This window comes from Cervus canadensis, chromosome 5 (assembly GCF_019320065.1).
Source record: "Cervus canadensis isolate Bull #8, Minnesota chromosome 5, ASM1932006v1, whole genome shotgun sequence".
Classification (NCBI taxonomy): domain Eukaryota; kingdom Metazoa; phylum Chordata; class Mammalia; order Artiodactyla; family Cervidae; genus Cervus; species Cervus canadensis.
The window spans coordinates 4,332,282-4,348,453 of NC_057390.1; the positions used below are offsets into that span (position 1 = coordinate 4,332,282).

A 16,172-nucleotide genomic window follows, 5' to 3' on the forward strand; every position below is an offset into this window, starting at 1 on the left:
AATTCCCAAGCAAGAATACTAGAGTAGATTGCCATTTCCTTCTTCAGGGGATCTTCCCAACCCAAGGACCGAACCCATGTCTCCTGTGTCTTGGCAGGAGATTCTTGGCAGGTAGTTCTTTCCCACTGAGCCACCTGGGAAGCCCAATAGAAATACCTTTAAAGAGACACAGCCGTTTATTCACACACACATCAGACTACAAAATGCACGTAATAATTCTTTAATGTGATTCACGTTATTTTGATGACATTCAGGCAAACTCAGATTCACAGTTATTGGCCTCATTGGCTACTTTTATTTGTGTAATGGCTGAGGCCGGCTGCATGATAGGGATCTTGGGTTTGACCTGAAGTTTTAGAAGCCTTGTCTCTTGAAGTACTTGGCTCGTGCAAGGACATCGTTGCAGAAGTCACAGCTCAGGTCCTGGCTGCTTCGGATGTAGCCAGCACCTCCCGTGTAGGCACAGAGTCCACCTAGAATTTGTGACGTTGGTTAATGCTGACCCCACAGCCCCTCACTGTGGCAGGGTGCTCAGCAGTTAACTCAGTTAACAGCAGTTAACTTTCTGAGTTGCTTTTCAGGAGGCAACTGAGGTTTGGGGGAATTGGATGCAACATATTACATAACATTCCTGTTGATTTCACGCTGGGAAACCGACCCATGGGGAACACGCACCTCTCAAGTACTGGTCAGGGGTCCAGGTTGGGAACCTCCTCTGGATTTCTTTGATTCTCACAGTCAGGACTTCAGTCACTCGGGAAACCTGGGCCTCACTGATCCAGGATGTGGGAGCATAAAGACCAGGGTCCTGCAGGGAGAGAGGCAGTGGGTCTCGCAGCTTCCTGGGATCAAGGCTACTTTTTCATTTCCCTTCTTTTTCTCTCCTCCTCCTTTGGCAGAACCATTGCCACCTTCAATCTCCCCAAGGGTAAATAATAAAGCTACAAGTGTGGGCAAGGGCTTCAGGGTAATGGTGATGGACACAGCTGGAAACCAGAGGTGACACAGTGTAGGGACCAGTCTGATGCCCTCCTCTCATGCTGCAAACACAACCCACCTCCACCCCCACAACAGGTTAGAAAGGGGCTTTTTTATCTGTACTCGTTAACTCTTCTTCCAGATAATCTGAACGTCTGAAGCTATTTCTGACTTTTCTTAGACACCATGTGCGTCTCACCATACGTAGGAGAAATGTCTGACTCCGGGGAGTTATTTCTTCATCTTCAAAAGAGATGGCTCATCTTTTCCCCAAGAATGAGATTTTAGAAAGAAGGCAGAACAGGGCAGGAGAAATGGCGCTGGTGATAACATCACTAATGTTGTCCTCGGTCCCAGTTCTGCATTTTCCAGCTGTCAGGTGACTTTGCAGCAATGACTCTGTCCTCACAAATCCACTTGCTAACTTGTAAAGGATGGATGACTTGTCTTCCCTGACTCCCTCCAACACCATCCGGGTGAGTCTTCAGATCAAAAGAAGATAAAGTATTTGAAAGTACTTCTAAATTGTCAAGTGTCACATACTTTGGGGAGCCTGTTTAAAGGTCATTGAGGAATATGTTTTCCTAAAAGTTTAAATTATGACTGCAATACTTAAAGGTTTCTCAACAACTACAATAATGTGAAATACAAAGGAAAAAGCCTCATTGTCATCTTTGCCATCCCAGTTTCCCCAGCACAGAGTTAATTTAACAGTTAACAGTTCCCTGAAAGGTTCTATCTGGTTGTGAGTGATACTGGTCAGAGTTAGCACGAAAATGAAATCGATCTTCACAACTAAGAATTGTGTAGACAGAAGACAAGGGAAAGACAAATTCAATATTTGTTGAGAATCCACCAAATATCAACTATTTTTTCACACTGTTTCACTGAATCTTCATAATGACTCTCTGAGATTGCATTTTGTCGATGAGGAAACTGAGAGCCAGGGAGAGTAAGTGATTTATCCAAGGTAACATGGTTACAACACAACAGAGCAAGAACTCAGTCTGTGATCTCTCTCCTGTACCATCACCTTATTGGAAATCCAGAATAGGGTATGGTTGAAGAAACTGTGACTCTAAGCAAGGCAGAAGTGCTGGTTCCATCTCTCAGGCAGGGCTGGGCTCTTCCAGCTCCAGGGAGCACCTTTCACTCTGTATTCTGTGAAACTGTGCTCCAGGGAAGCCATCAGCAACAATACGTGTCAAGGAAATAAAAAGAGGGGAGGACTTCCCTGGTGATCTTGTTGTTCAGTCGCTAAGTCTTTGTGACCCCATGAAGCAGCACACCAGGCTTTCCTCTCCTTCACCATGTCCCAGAGCCTGCTCAAACTCATGTCCATTGAGTCAGTGATACCATCCAACCATCTCATCCTCTGCCGCCCCCTCCTCCTCCTCTCCTCAGTCTTTCCCAGCATCAGTCTTTCCCAATGAGTTGGTTCTTCAAATTAGGTGGCCAAAGTATTGGAGCTCCAGCTTCAGCATCAGTCCTTCCAATAAATGTGTGTGTTAGTCACTCAGTCGTGTCTGACTCTTTGCGGACCCATGGACTGTAGCCCACCAGGCTCCTCTGTCCGTGGACTTCTCCAGGGAAGAATACTGGAGCAGGCTGCCATTTCCTTCTCCAGGGAATCTTCCTGATCGAGGGATCAAACCCAGGTCTCCTGCATTGCAGGCAGATTCTTTACCACCTGAGCTACAGGGGAGTCCCATTGAATATTCAGGGTTAATTTCTTTTTTTTTTTTTTCATTTATTTTTATCAGTTGGAAGCTAACCACCCTACAATACTGTAGTGGGTTTTGTCATACACTGACATGAATCAGCCATGGATTTACATGTATTCCCCATCCCGATCCCCCCTCCCACCTCCCTCTCTACCCAATCCCTCTGGGTCTTCCCAGTGCTCCAGGCCCGAGCACTTGTCTCATGCATCCAACCTGAGCTGGTGATCTGTTTCACCATAGATAATATACATGTTTCGATGCTGTTCTCTTGAAACATCCCACCCTCGCCTTCTCCCACAGAGTTCAAAAGTCTGTTCTGTACATCTGTGTCTCTTTTTTGTTTTGCATATAGGGTTATCATTACCATCTTTCTAAATTCCATATATATGTGTTAGTATGCTGTAATGCTCTTTATCTTTCTGGCTTACTTCACTCTGTATAATGGGCTCCAGTTTCATCCATCTCATTAGAACTGATTCAAATGAATTCTTTTTAATGGCTGAGTAATATTCCATGGTGTATATGTACCACAGCTTCCTTATCCATTCGTCTGCTGATGGGCATCTAGGTCAGGGTTAATTTCCTTTAGGAATGACTGGTTTGATCTCCTTGCTATCCAAGGGACTCTCAAGAGTCTTCTCCAGCACCAGAGTTTGAAAGCATCAACTCTTTGGCTCTCTGTATTCTTTATGGTCCAACTCTCACATCCATACATGATTACTGGAAAAACCATAGCTTTGACTATATAGACCTTTGTCAGTATAGTGACACCTCTGCTTTTTAATATGCCATCTAGGTTTGTCATAGCTTTTCTTTCAAGGAGCAAGCATCTTTTAATTTCATGGCATTGATTTTGCAGCCCAAGGGAATAAAGTCTGTCACTGTTTCCATTGCTTCCCCATCTATTTGCCATGAAGTGATGGGACCAGATACCATGATCTTAGTTTTTTGAATGCTGAGCTTTTTGAACGTTGAATTCCCTGGTGATCCAGTGGCTTAAACTCCATGCTCCCAATGCAAGGAACGCAGATTCAATCCCTGGTCAGGGAACTAGATCCCGCATGCTGCAACTAAGACCCAGCACAGCCAAATAAATAAACATAAATAAATATTTTCTTAAAAAATTAACAAATGTGAAGGAACCCCTTGGGTGAAGTGACATATGAGATATAATGACTGATGGCAGGTTACCTGTACCACCTTGACTCCATCACCCACACCGTCCACATTGGCCAGGACGTTGCTGCCATGAGACTGCCTGGACAAGACACCAGCGATCACAGCAGGGTCCACGCAGTACTTCTGGCCAACAGTACGCATGACAGGCCGATATCTCAGGAGGGACGGCATGTCTATTTCAGCCAGCCTTTCAGAAGCACGAACTCCTACCGCAAACATAGAAGGAAGGAGGCAGGTTGAGGTGATTTGTGCTGAAACAGGAACTCAAGAGGGGAGAGAAAATACACTCCAGGGACTCGGGCAGTGGTCTAGGACTGAGAAGTCCAAGTTTTTGTCTGAAATCTCTGATGGCCGTTCCTAGCCCCGAAGTTGTAATTCTCTTTCTCTGAAGTGGAGTCACCATGCCCGGAGACGTGCCGTTTGTGCTCCTCGGCTGGACTGCTCTGCCCACCTGGGAAATTCCACAGACACATGCACCACTGGCCCCTGAGCATCCCAGAGGGACCCAGGAAAACCAGCTCCCACACACACAGAATGCGAGAGAAAAGTTCTTCCAACCCTTCAAGGAGTCCTCAGAGAGTTTCCCTGACAGGTATGCTCACCCCTGCCCGCTTTTCTACCCTAAAAATGACACCCAGAAAGCATGTGAGCTCAAACTTTTATGAAGTAATGAGAAATGACAAAATGAAGATCAGTACTAGTTTACCTGGCTAGTCCACTTTACTGGTTTCACAAGCATTCTCATCCACCTTACAGTAGGTGCTATACTTCCAGGGGACACTCAGGAGAACTGGGTGATTTGCTGAAGCCCCAGAACCAAGACACTCAGACAAGCTCTGGGGACCCCACATCTAGTACCCTCTTCACCACTCCACCAGGTGGGGCTGTGGGAGGCAGCGGGGACCTGAAGGATATGCTGAAAGGATCAAAACTGTGGGAAAGGACAGAGGGGCATAGGGTGGCCTCCTGAGGGAAGCGTCAGAGTCCTGTGGAAGACATCCTTGCTGAAAGGAGTCACCTTCTGAGAGAAAGAGGAAGAATAAGAGGAAGGCAGGGTGGACAGAAAGATGATGAATACCGCAGTAGCTCAGGCCTTGACGCCTTCCGATGCCACAAGATGCCCCAGGGGTGTGGAGGGTCCGGATGTCTCCATAGCATCCCCAACTGCTGCTTTCCGATGAACCTACAAATGGAGCAAGTGTCAGTCTGAGACACTGAACTAGGAGTTCTGATCCTACTTCTGTCCATTACAAAGTGATATTAATAAAAATAACCAAACAAAAATCAGTGACAGTGGAAATCACTCAGCCATGGAAAGCATTCTGAAATTTATAGTATGGCGACCAAGTGATTACAGAAACTAGTGTCTCACCTCTTCTTCCATGGACTTCAGGAACAGTTGGAGTTATAATCCTTGCAAACCTCTGGAGCTGAACAGTGCTGTTGGGTAGGTGTCTTGGAATCAAAGCAGAGATCCTGTGTTCCCTATAAGCTAGTCCTCATCTCATGTCTTAGGTGAACCCTCAGAGCTTCTCCTTCATACTCCTAACTCTGTAGTCTGGTGAGATACTTGTGCTTGCTCTGGAGAAACACATAGTATGAAGCCTGATCTCCCTGAGATCTCAACCAGGGTCAAAGTGAAGGCACAGCTGGTAAACTGGACTCAGAGTTGGCTTCCCCTGCTCTAGGGCACACTTCTAGGTGGGAGCCAAAGACAGCAAAGAGGGGAGGATACATTGTGAGGTCTGGGACCAGGTCTCTGCACCAGGCTTCCTCTGCCCTCTTCCCTTTCTCTCTGTGCCCTTCCGTCTCTCTCTCTAACTCCCATTCCAGCCACTGGAGGGGTGAGCATTCCCTAGAATTTATAGTTCACATCAGGAGGGCACATGAGCGAGCAACAAGTTACCTACAGAGAGCAGGAGACTGCCCCTTGACAGAATCATCTCACTGCTATCAGCTTGTAAGAACTTTGCATTAGATTACTCTTTTTTTGTTTATTTCATCTTTGACTAAATTGGATTATGTCATCAAATTTCCATGATATACAGATTTTGGGAAGTATATCTGTGTACTGTAGGTTTGTGTGCTAAGTCGCTCAGTCATGTCCGACTCTTTGCAACCCCATGGACTGTAGCCTGCCAGGCTCCTCTGTCCATGGGATTCTCCAGGCAAGAATACTGGGGTGGCTTGAAGATCTTCCTCCAGGGGATCTTCCCAACCCAGGGATTGAACCTGTGTCTCTTTTGTCTCCTGCATTGGCTGAAGGGTTCTTTACCACTAGCACCACCTGGGAAACCCGCTGTAGGTTTATGTAAATGCATTTTAAAGTTCCGATTTCTTATTAAGAGCTTCATGGGGTTGACATCTGAAAATACAGGTATTTTAGAATAAATACTACTTTAAAAACTTTCAATGAGTAACCTAAGAGAAATGAGGAAATGAAATGACTTGATGTTTTATGAGTGTACTAAAAATTAAATAAGCCAACATTTTCTTGTTTATTTTTTAATCAGTGCACTTTTATCTTTATAATTGGTGACAAATACCCTTAATAGTAGTTGGTTGTGTTACTCATTATTCCTTGCCCTGTAGCCTCTTCCTAGTCACATTATATGCTCCCCAAAGTTCCTTTTGTTTCTCTTGTAACAGTCTTTATTTTAAAGTCTATTTTGTCTGATGTGAATATTGCTACTCCAGCTTTCTTTTGATTTTCATTTGCATGGAATACCTTTTCCATCTTCTCAGTTTCAGTCTGTATGTTTTCCTAGATCTGAAATGGGTCACTTGTAGATAACATCTGTACGGATCTTGTGTTTGTATTCATTCACCCAGTCTGTGTCTTTTGGTTGGAGCATTTAATCTATTTATGTTAAACGTAACTATCAACACGTAGGGCTTCTCTGGTGGCTCAGTGATAAAATAATCCACTTGTAATGCAGGAGATGCTTGTCTGTGGGTTCGATCCTGGGTCAGGAAGATCCCCTGGAGAAGGAAATGGTGACTCACTCCAGTATTCTTGCCTGGAGAATCACATGGACAGAGGAGCCTGGCGGGCTGCAGTCGATGTGGTTGCAAGAGTTGGACACGACTTAGCTACTGAATCACCACCATCACCATGTTCTTACTACCATTTTGTTAATTGTTTTGGATTTGTCTTTGTAGCTCCTTTTTGTTCCCTTCCTCTTTTGTTCTCTTCTGCTGTGATTTTTTTGACTAACTTTAGTGTTGTGTTTAGATTCCTTTTTCTTTTTTGTGTGTGTACCTACTGTAGATTTCTGGTTTGCAGTTACCATGAGATTTTGATTTAGCAGTATATAAACAAGATTGTTTTAAGTTGCTGTCTTCTAATTTCAGATGCATTTCCAATATCCTGCATTTGTGCACTCCTTTTCTCACACTTGCTGGTTCTGATATCGTATTTGTGTACAGATGATTTCCTACCTTTACTGTATGTTTGCCTTTACAGGTGAGCTTTTCTGTTTGTAATTTTTTTTTCTAGTTGTGGCCTTCTCTTCTCCACCTAGAGAAGTTCTTTTAAGATGTGTTGCCAAGTTGGTCTGATGGTGCCAAATTCTCTTGTCTGTAAAGCTTTTGATTTCTTTGTTTGATCTGAATGAGAGCCTTGCTGGGTAGAGTATTCTTGGTTGTAGTTTCTTCCCTTTCATCACTTTAAATATATCATGCCTTTCTAGCCTGCAGAGTTTCTGCTGAGAAATCAGCTGATAATCTTATGCGAGTTCCCTTATATATTATTTGTTACTATTCCCTTATTGCTTTTAGTATTTTTTCTTTGTCTTTAATTTTTGTCAGTTTGATTACTATATGTCAGCAGCATATTCCTCCATAGACTCTGCTATTTCTGGACTTGGGTTACTGTTTCCTTTCCCATGTTAGGAAAGTTTTCAGCTTTTATCTCTTTAAATATTTTCTCAGGTCCTTTCTCTTGCTCTCTCTTCTCTTTTTAGGACCCCAATAATGTGAATGTTGGTGCATTAAATGTTTTCACAGAGATCTCTTAGACAGTTCTCATTTCTTTTCATTCTTTTTTCTTTATTCTGTTCTGCACCAGTGATTTCCACTGTTCTGTCTTCCAGCTCACTTATCTGTTCTTCTGCCTCATTTATTCTGCTATTGATTCCTTCTAGTGTATTTTTCATTTCAGTTATTGTATTGTTCACCTCTGTTTGCTCTTTATTTCTTCCAGGTCTTTATTAAACATTTCTTGTATCTTCTTGATCTGTGCTGCCATTGTTTTTCTAAGGTCTTGGGTCATCTTTCTTATTATTACTGTGAATCCTTTTTCAGGTAGATTGCCTGTTTCCACTTCACTCCACTTCAGTTGTTCTTCTGGGGTTTTACCTTGTTCCTTCATCTGGAACATACTCCTCTGCTGTTTAATTTTGTCTAACTTTCTGTGATTGCAGTTTCTGATTTGTAGGCTGCAGGAGTGTAGTTCTTGCTGTCTGCCCCCTGGTGGATGAGGCTAAGAGGCTTGTGCAGGCTTCCTGGTGGGAGGAACTGGAACCTGACCACTGGTGAGTGGAATTGGGTCTTGTCCTTCTGGTGGTGGACAGGGGTGTGTCAAGGAGTATAGTTTGTCGGACAGCTGTGTGCTCAGGACAGCTCTAAGCAGCCCGTCTGCTGATGGGTGGGGCTGTGTTCCCACTCTGTTGGTTGTTTGGCCTGAGGCCTCCCAGAATTGGAGCCTACCAGCTGTTGGGTGGGGCCAGGTCTTGGTGGGAAAATGGTGGCCTCCAAGAGGGCTCATGCCAAGAACTGCAGCTGCTAGTATCCTTGTCTTCTCAGTGAGCCACTCCCCCTACCTCCACAAGAGACCATCCAATACTAGCAAGTAAGTCTGACCCCATCTCTGATGAGGTCACTGCATTTTACCCTGATTCCTGGTGTGCACGAGACCTTATGTACACCCTCCAAGAGTGGAGTTTCAGTTACCCCAGTCCTATGGAATTCCTGAGGTCAAACCCCACTGACATTCAAAGGCAAATTCATCAGGGGTTCCTCCTCCCATTGCCAGACCACCAAGCTGGAGACCCTGACAGGGGCTCAGAATTTTCATTCCGGGTGAGAGAACTTTGGTGGCATGATTATTTTCCAGCTTATGGGTCACGCACCTGGTGTGTATGGGATTTGATTTTATCAGATTGTGCCCCCCCCACCATCGCATTGAGGTTCCTTCTTTGTCTTTGGATGTAGGATATATTTTTTGATAGGTTCTAGCATTTTTTGTTGATGCTTGTTCAGCAATTAGTTGTGATTTTGGTGTTTCCGTAAGAAGAGGTGAGCTCACATCCTTCTATTCCACCATCTATCTCCTCTTCCCTAGTTTCTTGTGGTCCCAAAATTCCTTGTAAAATTTTTGAAAAAATACTTCTTGAATTGGTGGGTCAAGAAAGAAAGGAATAAATGTAAAGCTGGCCCCATTTGAGAAATTTTTAAATTTTAGATCCAGGAAAAAAATTTGCTTCTCTTAAGACACTATGCTTCCTCTTTTTCTTTGTCAAAAAACATGACCTTTTCCTCTTTGCCCCAGTTGCAAGGAACCTTAGGACCAAATCTGAAATTCAAGCAGGGCAACAATGTCAGCCTCAGTGGTTAACTGAGTCACATCTCCTTGATCCCCAAAATGCTAGTTTTCTGTTGAATTACGTTAGTTTTACAGTGGTAAATCACCTTATCCTTCTGTAGAAATATATGGCCTATTAACAAATTCAGTAAGTACTTTTGGTGAAAGAATTTTTATAGAGGAACAGTGAGCATTGTTCAATGGTATAGATTTAAAGTCTGGCCTCAAGCAGTGCTGCTGTAAGCCCACCCCTCATTCTGGAGAACTCCCTCCTTTTGTGAGGCATCTGGGAAGAGACTGTGGATGGCTGTTACCAACCCCAGGATTTGTTGAACAGCTTGGGGAAAAAAACTGCCGTTTTTTTTCCCCACTGCAGTTTTAAGTATCAGAAACACCACTGTATTCCCATGCTTATCTTTCCCATCTCCAAGGTCATTTGGGGAAATGGAGCACACTCACCTGTAAGGACAAGGAGGCCCAGAAGCAGCCACAGCACAGACATATCAATGACTTGGCTCCACAGATCCTGAAATGATTTTTAAATAGAAATTAGCTTGAAGATGTGAAAATATCAATTGTCATGATAACACTATGTACTGTTTCTATGGAAAGATGTGAGAAGAATGAAGTGTCCCTTCAGTGTCCCTATGTCTGAATAAGAAAATTAATTATTGGAGTCAGAATGAAATAAATTGAACTGGGACATGTGTTCCATCTGTCCTTTTAATTAAAAGTGATGAGGCTCCTGCTCAGCCCACAGAGACTCAAGATACTGTCAGGCTACAGAATACTTTCAATACTTGATTCTTTCAAGAAACCAAGATACTCTGATTCTCAACATGGAGAAACATGCTGACCTGACCACAGATCTTGAAAAGGAAATTTCTGATGCTTCTGCCTTGTCCTAGTAGCCTCCTCATTATCAAAATATAGTTACCAAAAGGAGAATTTTATATTAGTGTTTCACTTACTTGGGGTCCTTTTCCTTAAGTTAGAGGAAGGGTTACACTTTCCTCAGTGCCTTACCATTGTCTTTGCTTTAAGAAGGATCTGGCTGTTCATTGCAGCACTATTTACAATAACTAGGACATGGAAGCAACCTAGATGTCCATCGACAGATGAATGGATAAAGAAGATGTGGTACATATACACGATGGAATCTTATTTGAGTCAGTTCTGATGAGGTGGGTGAACCTAGAACCTATTATACAGAGTGAAAAAGTCAGAAAGAGAAAAACAAATATTTTATGTTAATGCACATATATGGACTCTAGAAAGATAGTACTGATGATCCTACTTTCAGGGCAGCAAAGGAGACACAGAAAGAACAGACTTTTAGAAACAGTGGAAGAAGGGGAGGGTGGGATGATTTGAGAGAATAGCATTGAAACATATGCATTACCATATGTAAAATAGATAGCCAGTGGGAATTCATTGTATGATTCAGGGAACCCAAAACCAGTGCTCTGTAACAACCTAGATGGGTGGGATGCAAAGGAAGGTGGAAGGGATGTTCAAGAGGGAAGGGCATATGTATACCTATGGCTGATTCATGTTGATGGATGGCAAAAGCCATCATAATATTGTAAAGTAATTATCCTCTAATTAAAAAATAAAAAAGAAGAAGCTGGAAGACATTCCCACTCCTCTAAGCCCCTAGCCTGGGCATCTCAGACCCCTTTGGTCACCTTGAGCCATGTTCCCTGTTCTCCCTCTGCCTAGGCAAGAACAGACCTGGGCCAGAGCCTGGGGATACCAATAAGCAGGCTATTTCCGCCAGTAAAGTTAAACCCCCATGAAGTCAGGTCGTGGTCAGGGTCCAGGATTGAATTCATAGTGGGCTTGGCAGACAGGAGATCAGACAACTGATCACCATTAAGCACTTGCTCTCAAGTTCATTCTCATCCCAACCATTATTCTAATCATCTTCCTCATGTATAAAGAGCCCTGGTTCCCCTAGTAGCTACTGAATGAATACACAAATGCCACCCAGGACAACTTGTTGTTGACCCCAGGGAATGCCTAAAGAGCCAGCCACCTGCCCCAAAGCCTCCACTTTCCACCAACCCCTCCCACTGCAAGCTCCTCCCATCATCTCCCTTGGTCAGCTGAGCTTGGCTACCATCATTTTGATTTATTACTATCATTCCAAGTAGAGTGTGAGTATAAATATGTACTCAGCACTTTTGTAATGCTCTTTTCATCTTTTTTTGTTTGAAAGTTAGTCTTTTGGGCGGTTCCTTCTAAACACCTGGGATGAGAATATGTCCCAAGATGAAGAAGAGGTATTAAGAAAGTTATTGGAACAAACAAAAGCCATGCTTTTCATTTTTCTTCCCTACAAAATCGAGACGGTCTATTTGATTTCCCTTAGCTGAGCAGAAAATGTCGTGCTCAGTCCAAAACACCAGAAACATACAGGAACTTGGAATCTTAGCTGTGTCTGCAGGAACTCTCAGATTCAGTCACCTGCCAGGAATCAGCCACTGAGCCCCCAGCACTGCAAAAAAGAGGACACTCTGGCCCAGGAGAAAGAATAAAGAGTCCTGTAGGTGCAGGAAAAGCTCAGAGTTTCATGAAAGTGCATCTTTACAGAGGCTTCTCACTGGCTTTCTGGAAAGGACACATCAGAAAAAAGCACTGCTTGCATCCAATTGCTAAAGCCAGAGTATTTTGCTCTTTTTACTGCTTTTCCAAGGAGCAAAAATACTTCTTGGAAACCAAAGTAGAAGAACTTAGCTTTTATTGCAATATGAAAGCGTGTCTCATTTTCCAAGCATGGAACTAAATGTCTGTGTTGAGTACACTCTTGAATGCAAAGAGACTATGTAAACACACATGCCAGTGACTTAGGAACACAGAGTCACTTTCTTCTTTTTTTGTTCCAATTATATCAGGAAGGAGCAAGAAGTGACAGTAAGATGTCAACTCAGCATAGTGAGCAACCCGAACTCTGTGACCCAACTTTCCAGGTGCCAAAAAGTGGTCCATGTTCAGAAAAGAGTGTTGAGGCGTCGCTGGAGTGTATGTGAGGACTGTCCACAGGTCACCCAGGACTGATCTGGTCATACCCTGTGGCTTCCACCACTTGGAACCACTATCAAAGTGTCCGGGCAGTTGTGATGCCAAGCATGGCAACCCTCTGCTCCCTTCCTGAGAGCAAAACAGTGACAGACAGCATGGGGGTGTCAAACTGGGGAGTGCCCTGGAAACTGACAACCTCAACACCCCTGGGAGCTAGTTTAGGTCCTGGTGGCCTCCCCTCACCCTCCCTCCACTGAGCACTTTGTAATCCTTAAAGCAGGTTTGGATCTGTAAGGCATCATAGACCATTTCCTCCTCAGTTAAGCAACGTTTCTTGGAAAAGTGGAAATAAAGGTCTTTGCACTTCTCTCACCAGAGAGCCCCCATCTGTTTTCCACAAATGTTCTCCCAGATGTCCCCATAAATCTTGAACCACAGGCATCCCCAGTCTTTGGGGCCTTCCAACTTGTCTGGAAAAAGTGCCATGTTAACATTCTAAGGTGCTGGGAGACAGAGGTGGCCCTGCCCCATCGTGCCCCACCCCATTTGGTCCTGGAGAGATTGAGAACTTCTCTGTACACCCTGACCCTGGCTTTAATGCTGACTCAGGTCTCTTGCCCGTGTGGACTGACAGGCCTTTCTGCTGATAGCAGCATCTGTACTGATACCATCTCCTCTCTTTCTCTCCCTCCTTGCACACTCCCACAGACTGCTATGCACCAATAGGCCTTAAAATTAAAATAACAGCAATGACAGTCACACATAGAGAATGTTTCTGCCATTAGGATCACGTTTTCTTGAGTCAAACACAAGCCGCCTTCTAAGCTCACTTTTTGCAGAGTTGCATTTTCGCATGCTCTGTGAAAATATGTATTTAGTGAATTTGGACTGCTGAGCAAGGAACCAACCTGGAAGGTTCAAGCTCTTCTCCCCACTCTCTGCAGGCAAATCCTTTCCTGGTCGATAGAAATCTAGGAGGGAGTTCTTTCTATCCCTTTGGCCCTTGTGTTTGCTTTCCTCATTTTGCCTATCTGGGATTTCCAGAGTTGAGAACTCCAGGAAGTTTCTCTCCCAGTGCTGAGGATTTTCCCAGGAATAGCCCATTCTTTTTTTTTTTTTTGCTACACCACACAGCATGCAGGATCTTAGTTCCCCAAACAGGGGTCAAATCCACTTCACCTGCAGTGGAAGCATGAAGTCTTAACCACTGGACCACCAGGGAAGTCTTAAGGAATATCCTATTCTGAATAACAATCAAGTCCAATAGACTGTGGTCTCTCTTCCACCCAAAACTCTTGAAGCCTGTCCAGTCTTTGACTCTTGGACACTGTCAAGTTTATGCTGTTAGACTTCTTGGCCTTCAATATTTCACAGCCTCCAGAGAAGACAGGAGTTTGATATAGCAGCCTCACTTAAGGTGGGTGGGGTTACATCTGGAAAAATGCAAATACCTCTGTCTTTTGGCCTTGAATTCACAAAAGAAGACATCCCATTTGGCCCATCACAGTTCCTGTTAAATGCACACATATTCCTGTTCTCCATTTTTTTCTCTTGCCCATGGTCCCTTCCCTGGTGGCTCAGCAGTAAAGAATCCGCCTGCCAATACAGGAGATGCAGGTTTGATCTCTGGTCTGTAAAGATCCCCTGGAGTAGGAAATGGCACCCCACTCCAGTATTCTTGCCTGGGAGATCCCATGGACAGAAAATCCTGGTGGACTATAGTCCATGGGGTCGCAAAAGAGTTGGACAGAACTTAGCAACTAAACAACAACAAATCCAAAACTAACTGTTAATACATTTTTAATTAAAAGAAGTCTAAACACGTCTAAGCATTATTTAAAAAATCATTCTATCATCTATATAATCTTTTACAACTTGGGTTTTCCTTGCAAGCTTCTTGAGTTTTCTCTGACTCCAACTTTTCTTATTTACTTAGCAGCAGACTCACAATCATTATCAGTTTATCAATTTTTCATACAAAATAGGCCTGAGCAGGGTTCCACCACTCACCTGTCTTCAGTAAGCTCTTGTTCCTAGAACCCATCAGCCCATCTCCGCTTATATAGAGTCCCTGGCCTGCTTCCTCTTTCAAAAAGTGTTGACTTCATCCTCTTGAGAAGAGAGTTATGGCTAAGTCTTACAAATTATAGTAATCATCAAAATAATTATAAAGACTTTGAACTTATATAGGGCCTTTTATTCAGGAATGTTCTGACATTTTGTAAACAGTAATCAATTAGTTCCTGACCACACCTAAGAGGGCAGATCCTAGTTCTATTCACTTTGACACTTTCAGGTCCTACTGTGTGGGTGCTCAGTATGTCTGATTCTTTTGTGACCCTATGGACTATAGCCCACCAGGCTCCTCTGTCCACGGAATTCTCCAGGCAAGAATACTGGAGTGGGTTGCCTTTCCTTCTCCGGGAGATCTTCCCAACCCGGGGTTTGAACCCATGCCTCTCATGTCTCCTGCATTGCAGGTGGATGCTTTACTGCTGAGCTATTGGGAAAGCCCCTTCAGATCCTACACTTGTTTTTATTTTCACCAATTTCTGGGAATGGGGTCAGGTAAGAGAAGGAAGTAAGGAAGGGAAGAAGGAAGAAAGGGAGGGACAAATTGAATTGAATTTGTAGTATTAGAAGCTCTTATTTTTGGTGTGTATTTTAGGCAACAAGAGCCACGCCTTAGGTTGAATGATGCTCTTTTGTACTCATCCGATACTTACAGTTTGTTCCTAAATGTCTACCCCAATAAATACTTCGAGAGGGTTTATATGAAGTTTCAAGGAAAGACTCTTTGCCCCAGATTGCCCAAGGGATGAATTTCGTAATTAAAAGAGGGCGCCTCCTGCATCGCCATACCCTATGCCCTATTTCTACTGAATGGCTTGATTGCCACCAAACACCCTCACTGTTTGCTCTGCGCCTATGACAGGCCCCTCCCTTTGAGGGAAACACCCTTGGGGACCGGATCAGCGTCTCCTTAGTCTTTACAACCCCAGCACCTAACACCCTGCCCAGCACCTATGAGATGCTCAACCCATGGAATAAGCGGCTTGCTCATTGGCTGACTTGCTGATCTGTCTCTTTTGCATCCCCTGCCTTTTCCCCAGCCCCCTACTCTGCCACAACTGGAATGTTGGCTCCATGAGGGCAGTGAACTTGGCAGCTTCATTCATGACTGAATCCTCAGATTCCAGATCGGAGTATGGCACATTGTGAGTGTGTATTCAGTAAATACTTGCTGAATCAGTCAACGCAGAAAGAGTTCCTCCAGTCTCACCCAGGTTCAGATCCAGTCTCCAACCCCACATCCTATCTTGGGTTCCATTTTGCCTGGAGGATATTTCAGCCTGAAAACAAGTTGAGAGCAAAGCCTGGGTCTTTTTTCCTATATTATCTAAATGGCACCTAAGAGGTATTTGGCAGATGTTGCTGAAATGAATAAAAGAACCAATGGATATTTATGACTTGGGGAAGTCACTGACTCTATCTATGACCCAGACTTTGGAAACTGGGATTTCCTGGTTCTCTCCCTGGGGCAGAGACGGTGGGGCTACAAGAGGGCAAGGTCTTCTGAGCAAGCATCTAGACCCAGAGACCAAGAGTTCCTGATTTTCACATTTGTGGAGAGGGTGTGAGAACGCTGATCTCTCTGTTGTTGGCAGAGTTGGCATGAAAAG

General features: G+C 44.0%; 1 protein-coding gene across 1 annotated transcript; it reads right to left on the reverse strand.

Moving 5' to 3' along the window:
• Positions 1–224: 224 nt before the first annotated feature.
• LYG1 (lysozyme g1) lies at positions 225–10,561 on the reverse strand. The gene is made up of 6 exons (XM_043470442.1): positions 10,437–10,561; positions 9,925–9,991; positions 4,960–5,064; positions 3,894–4,087; positions 676–808; positions 225–473 (listed from the first exon to the last, which is right to left on the reverse strand). Exons 2-6 carry the CDS (start codon positions 9,965–9,967, stop codon positions 355–357), a joined length of 594 nt encoding a protein of 197 aa, XP_043326377.1. The 5' UTR covers positions 9,968–9,991; positions 10,437–10,561; the 3' UTR covers positions 225–354.
• Between the last annotated feature and the right edge of the window lie 5,611 nt (positions 10,562–16,172).

Bases quoted from the DNA above. Each gene is read 5' to 3' on its own strand.
- LYG1 (XM_043470442.1), bottom strand. From the start codon at position 9,967: ATGTCTGTGCTGTGGCTGCTTCTGGGCCTCCTTGTCCTTACAG. The intron at 4,088-4,959 runs GTATTCATCATC...TGTTTGCGGTAG, and splicing joins TCAAGGCCTGAGCTACTGCG to GAGTTCGTGCTTCTGAAAGG. The intron at 474-675 runs GTGCGTGTTCCC...CACAAATTCTAG, and splicing joins CCCTGACCAGTACTTGAGAG to GTGGACTCTGTGCCTACACG.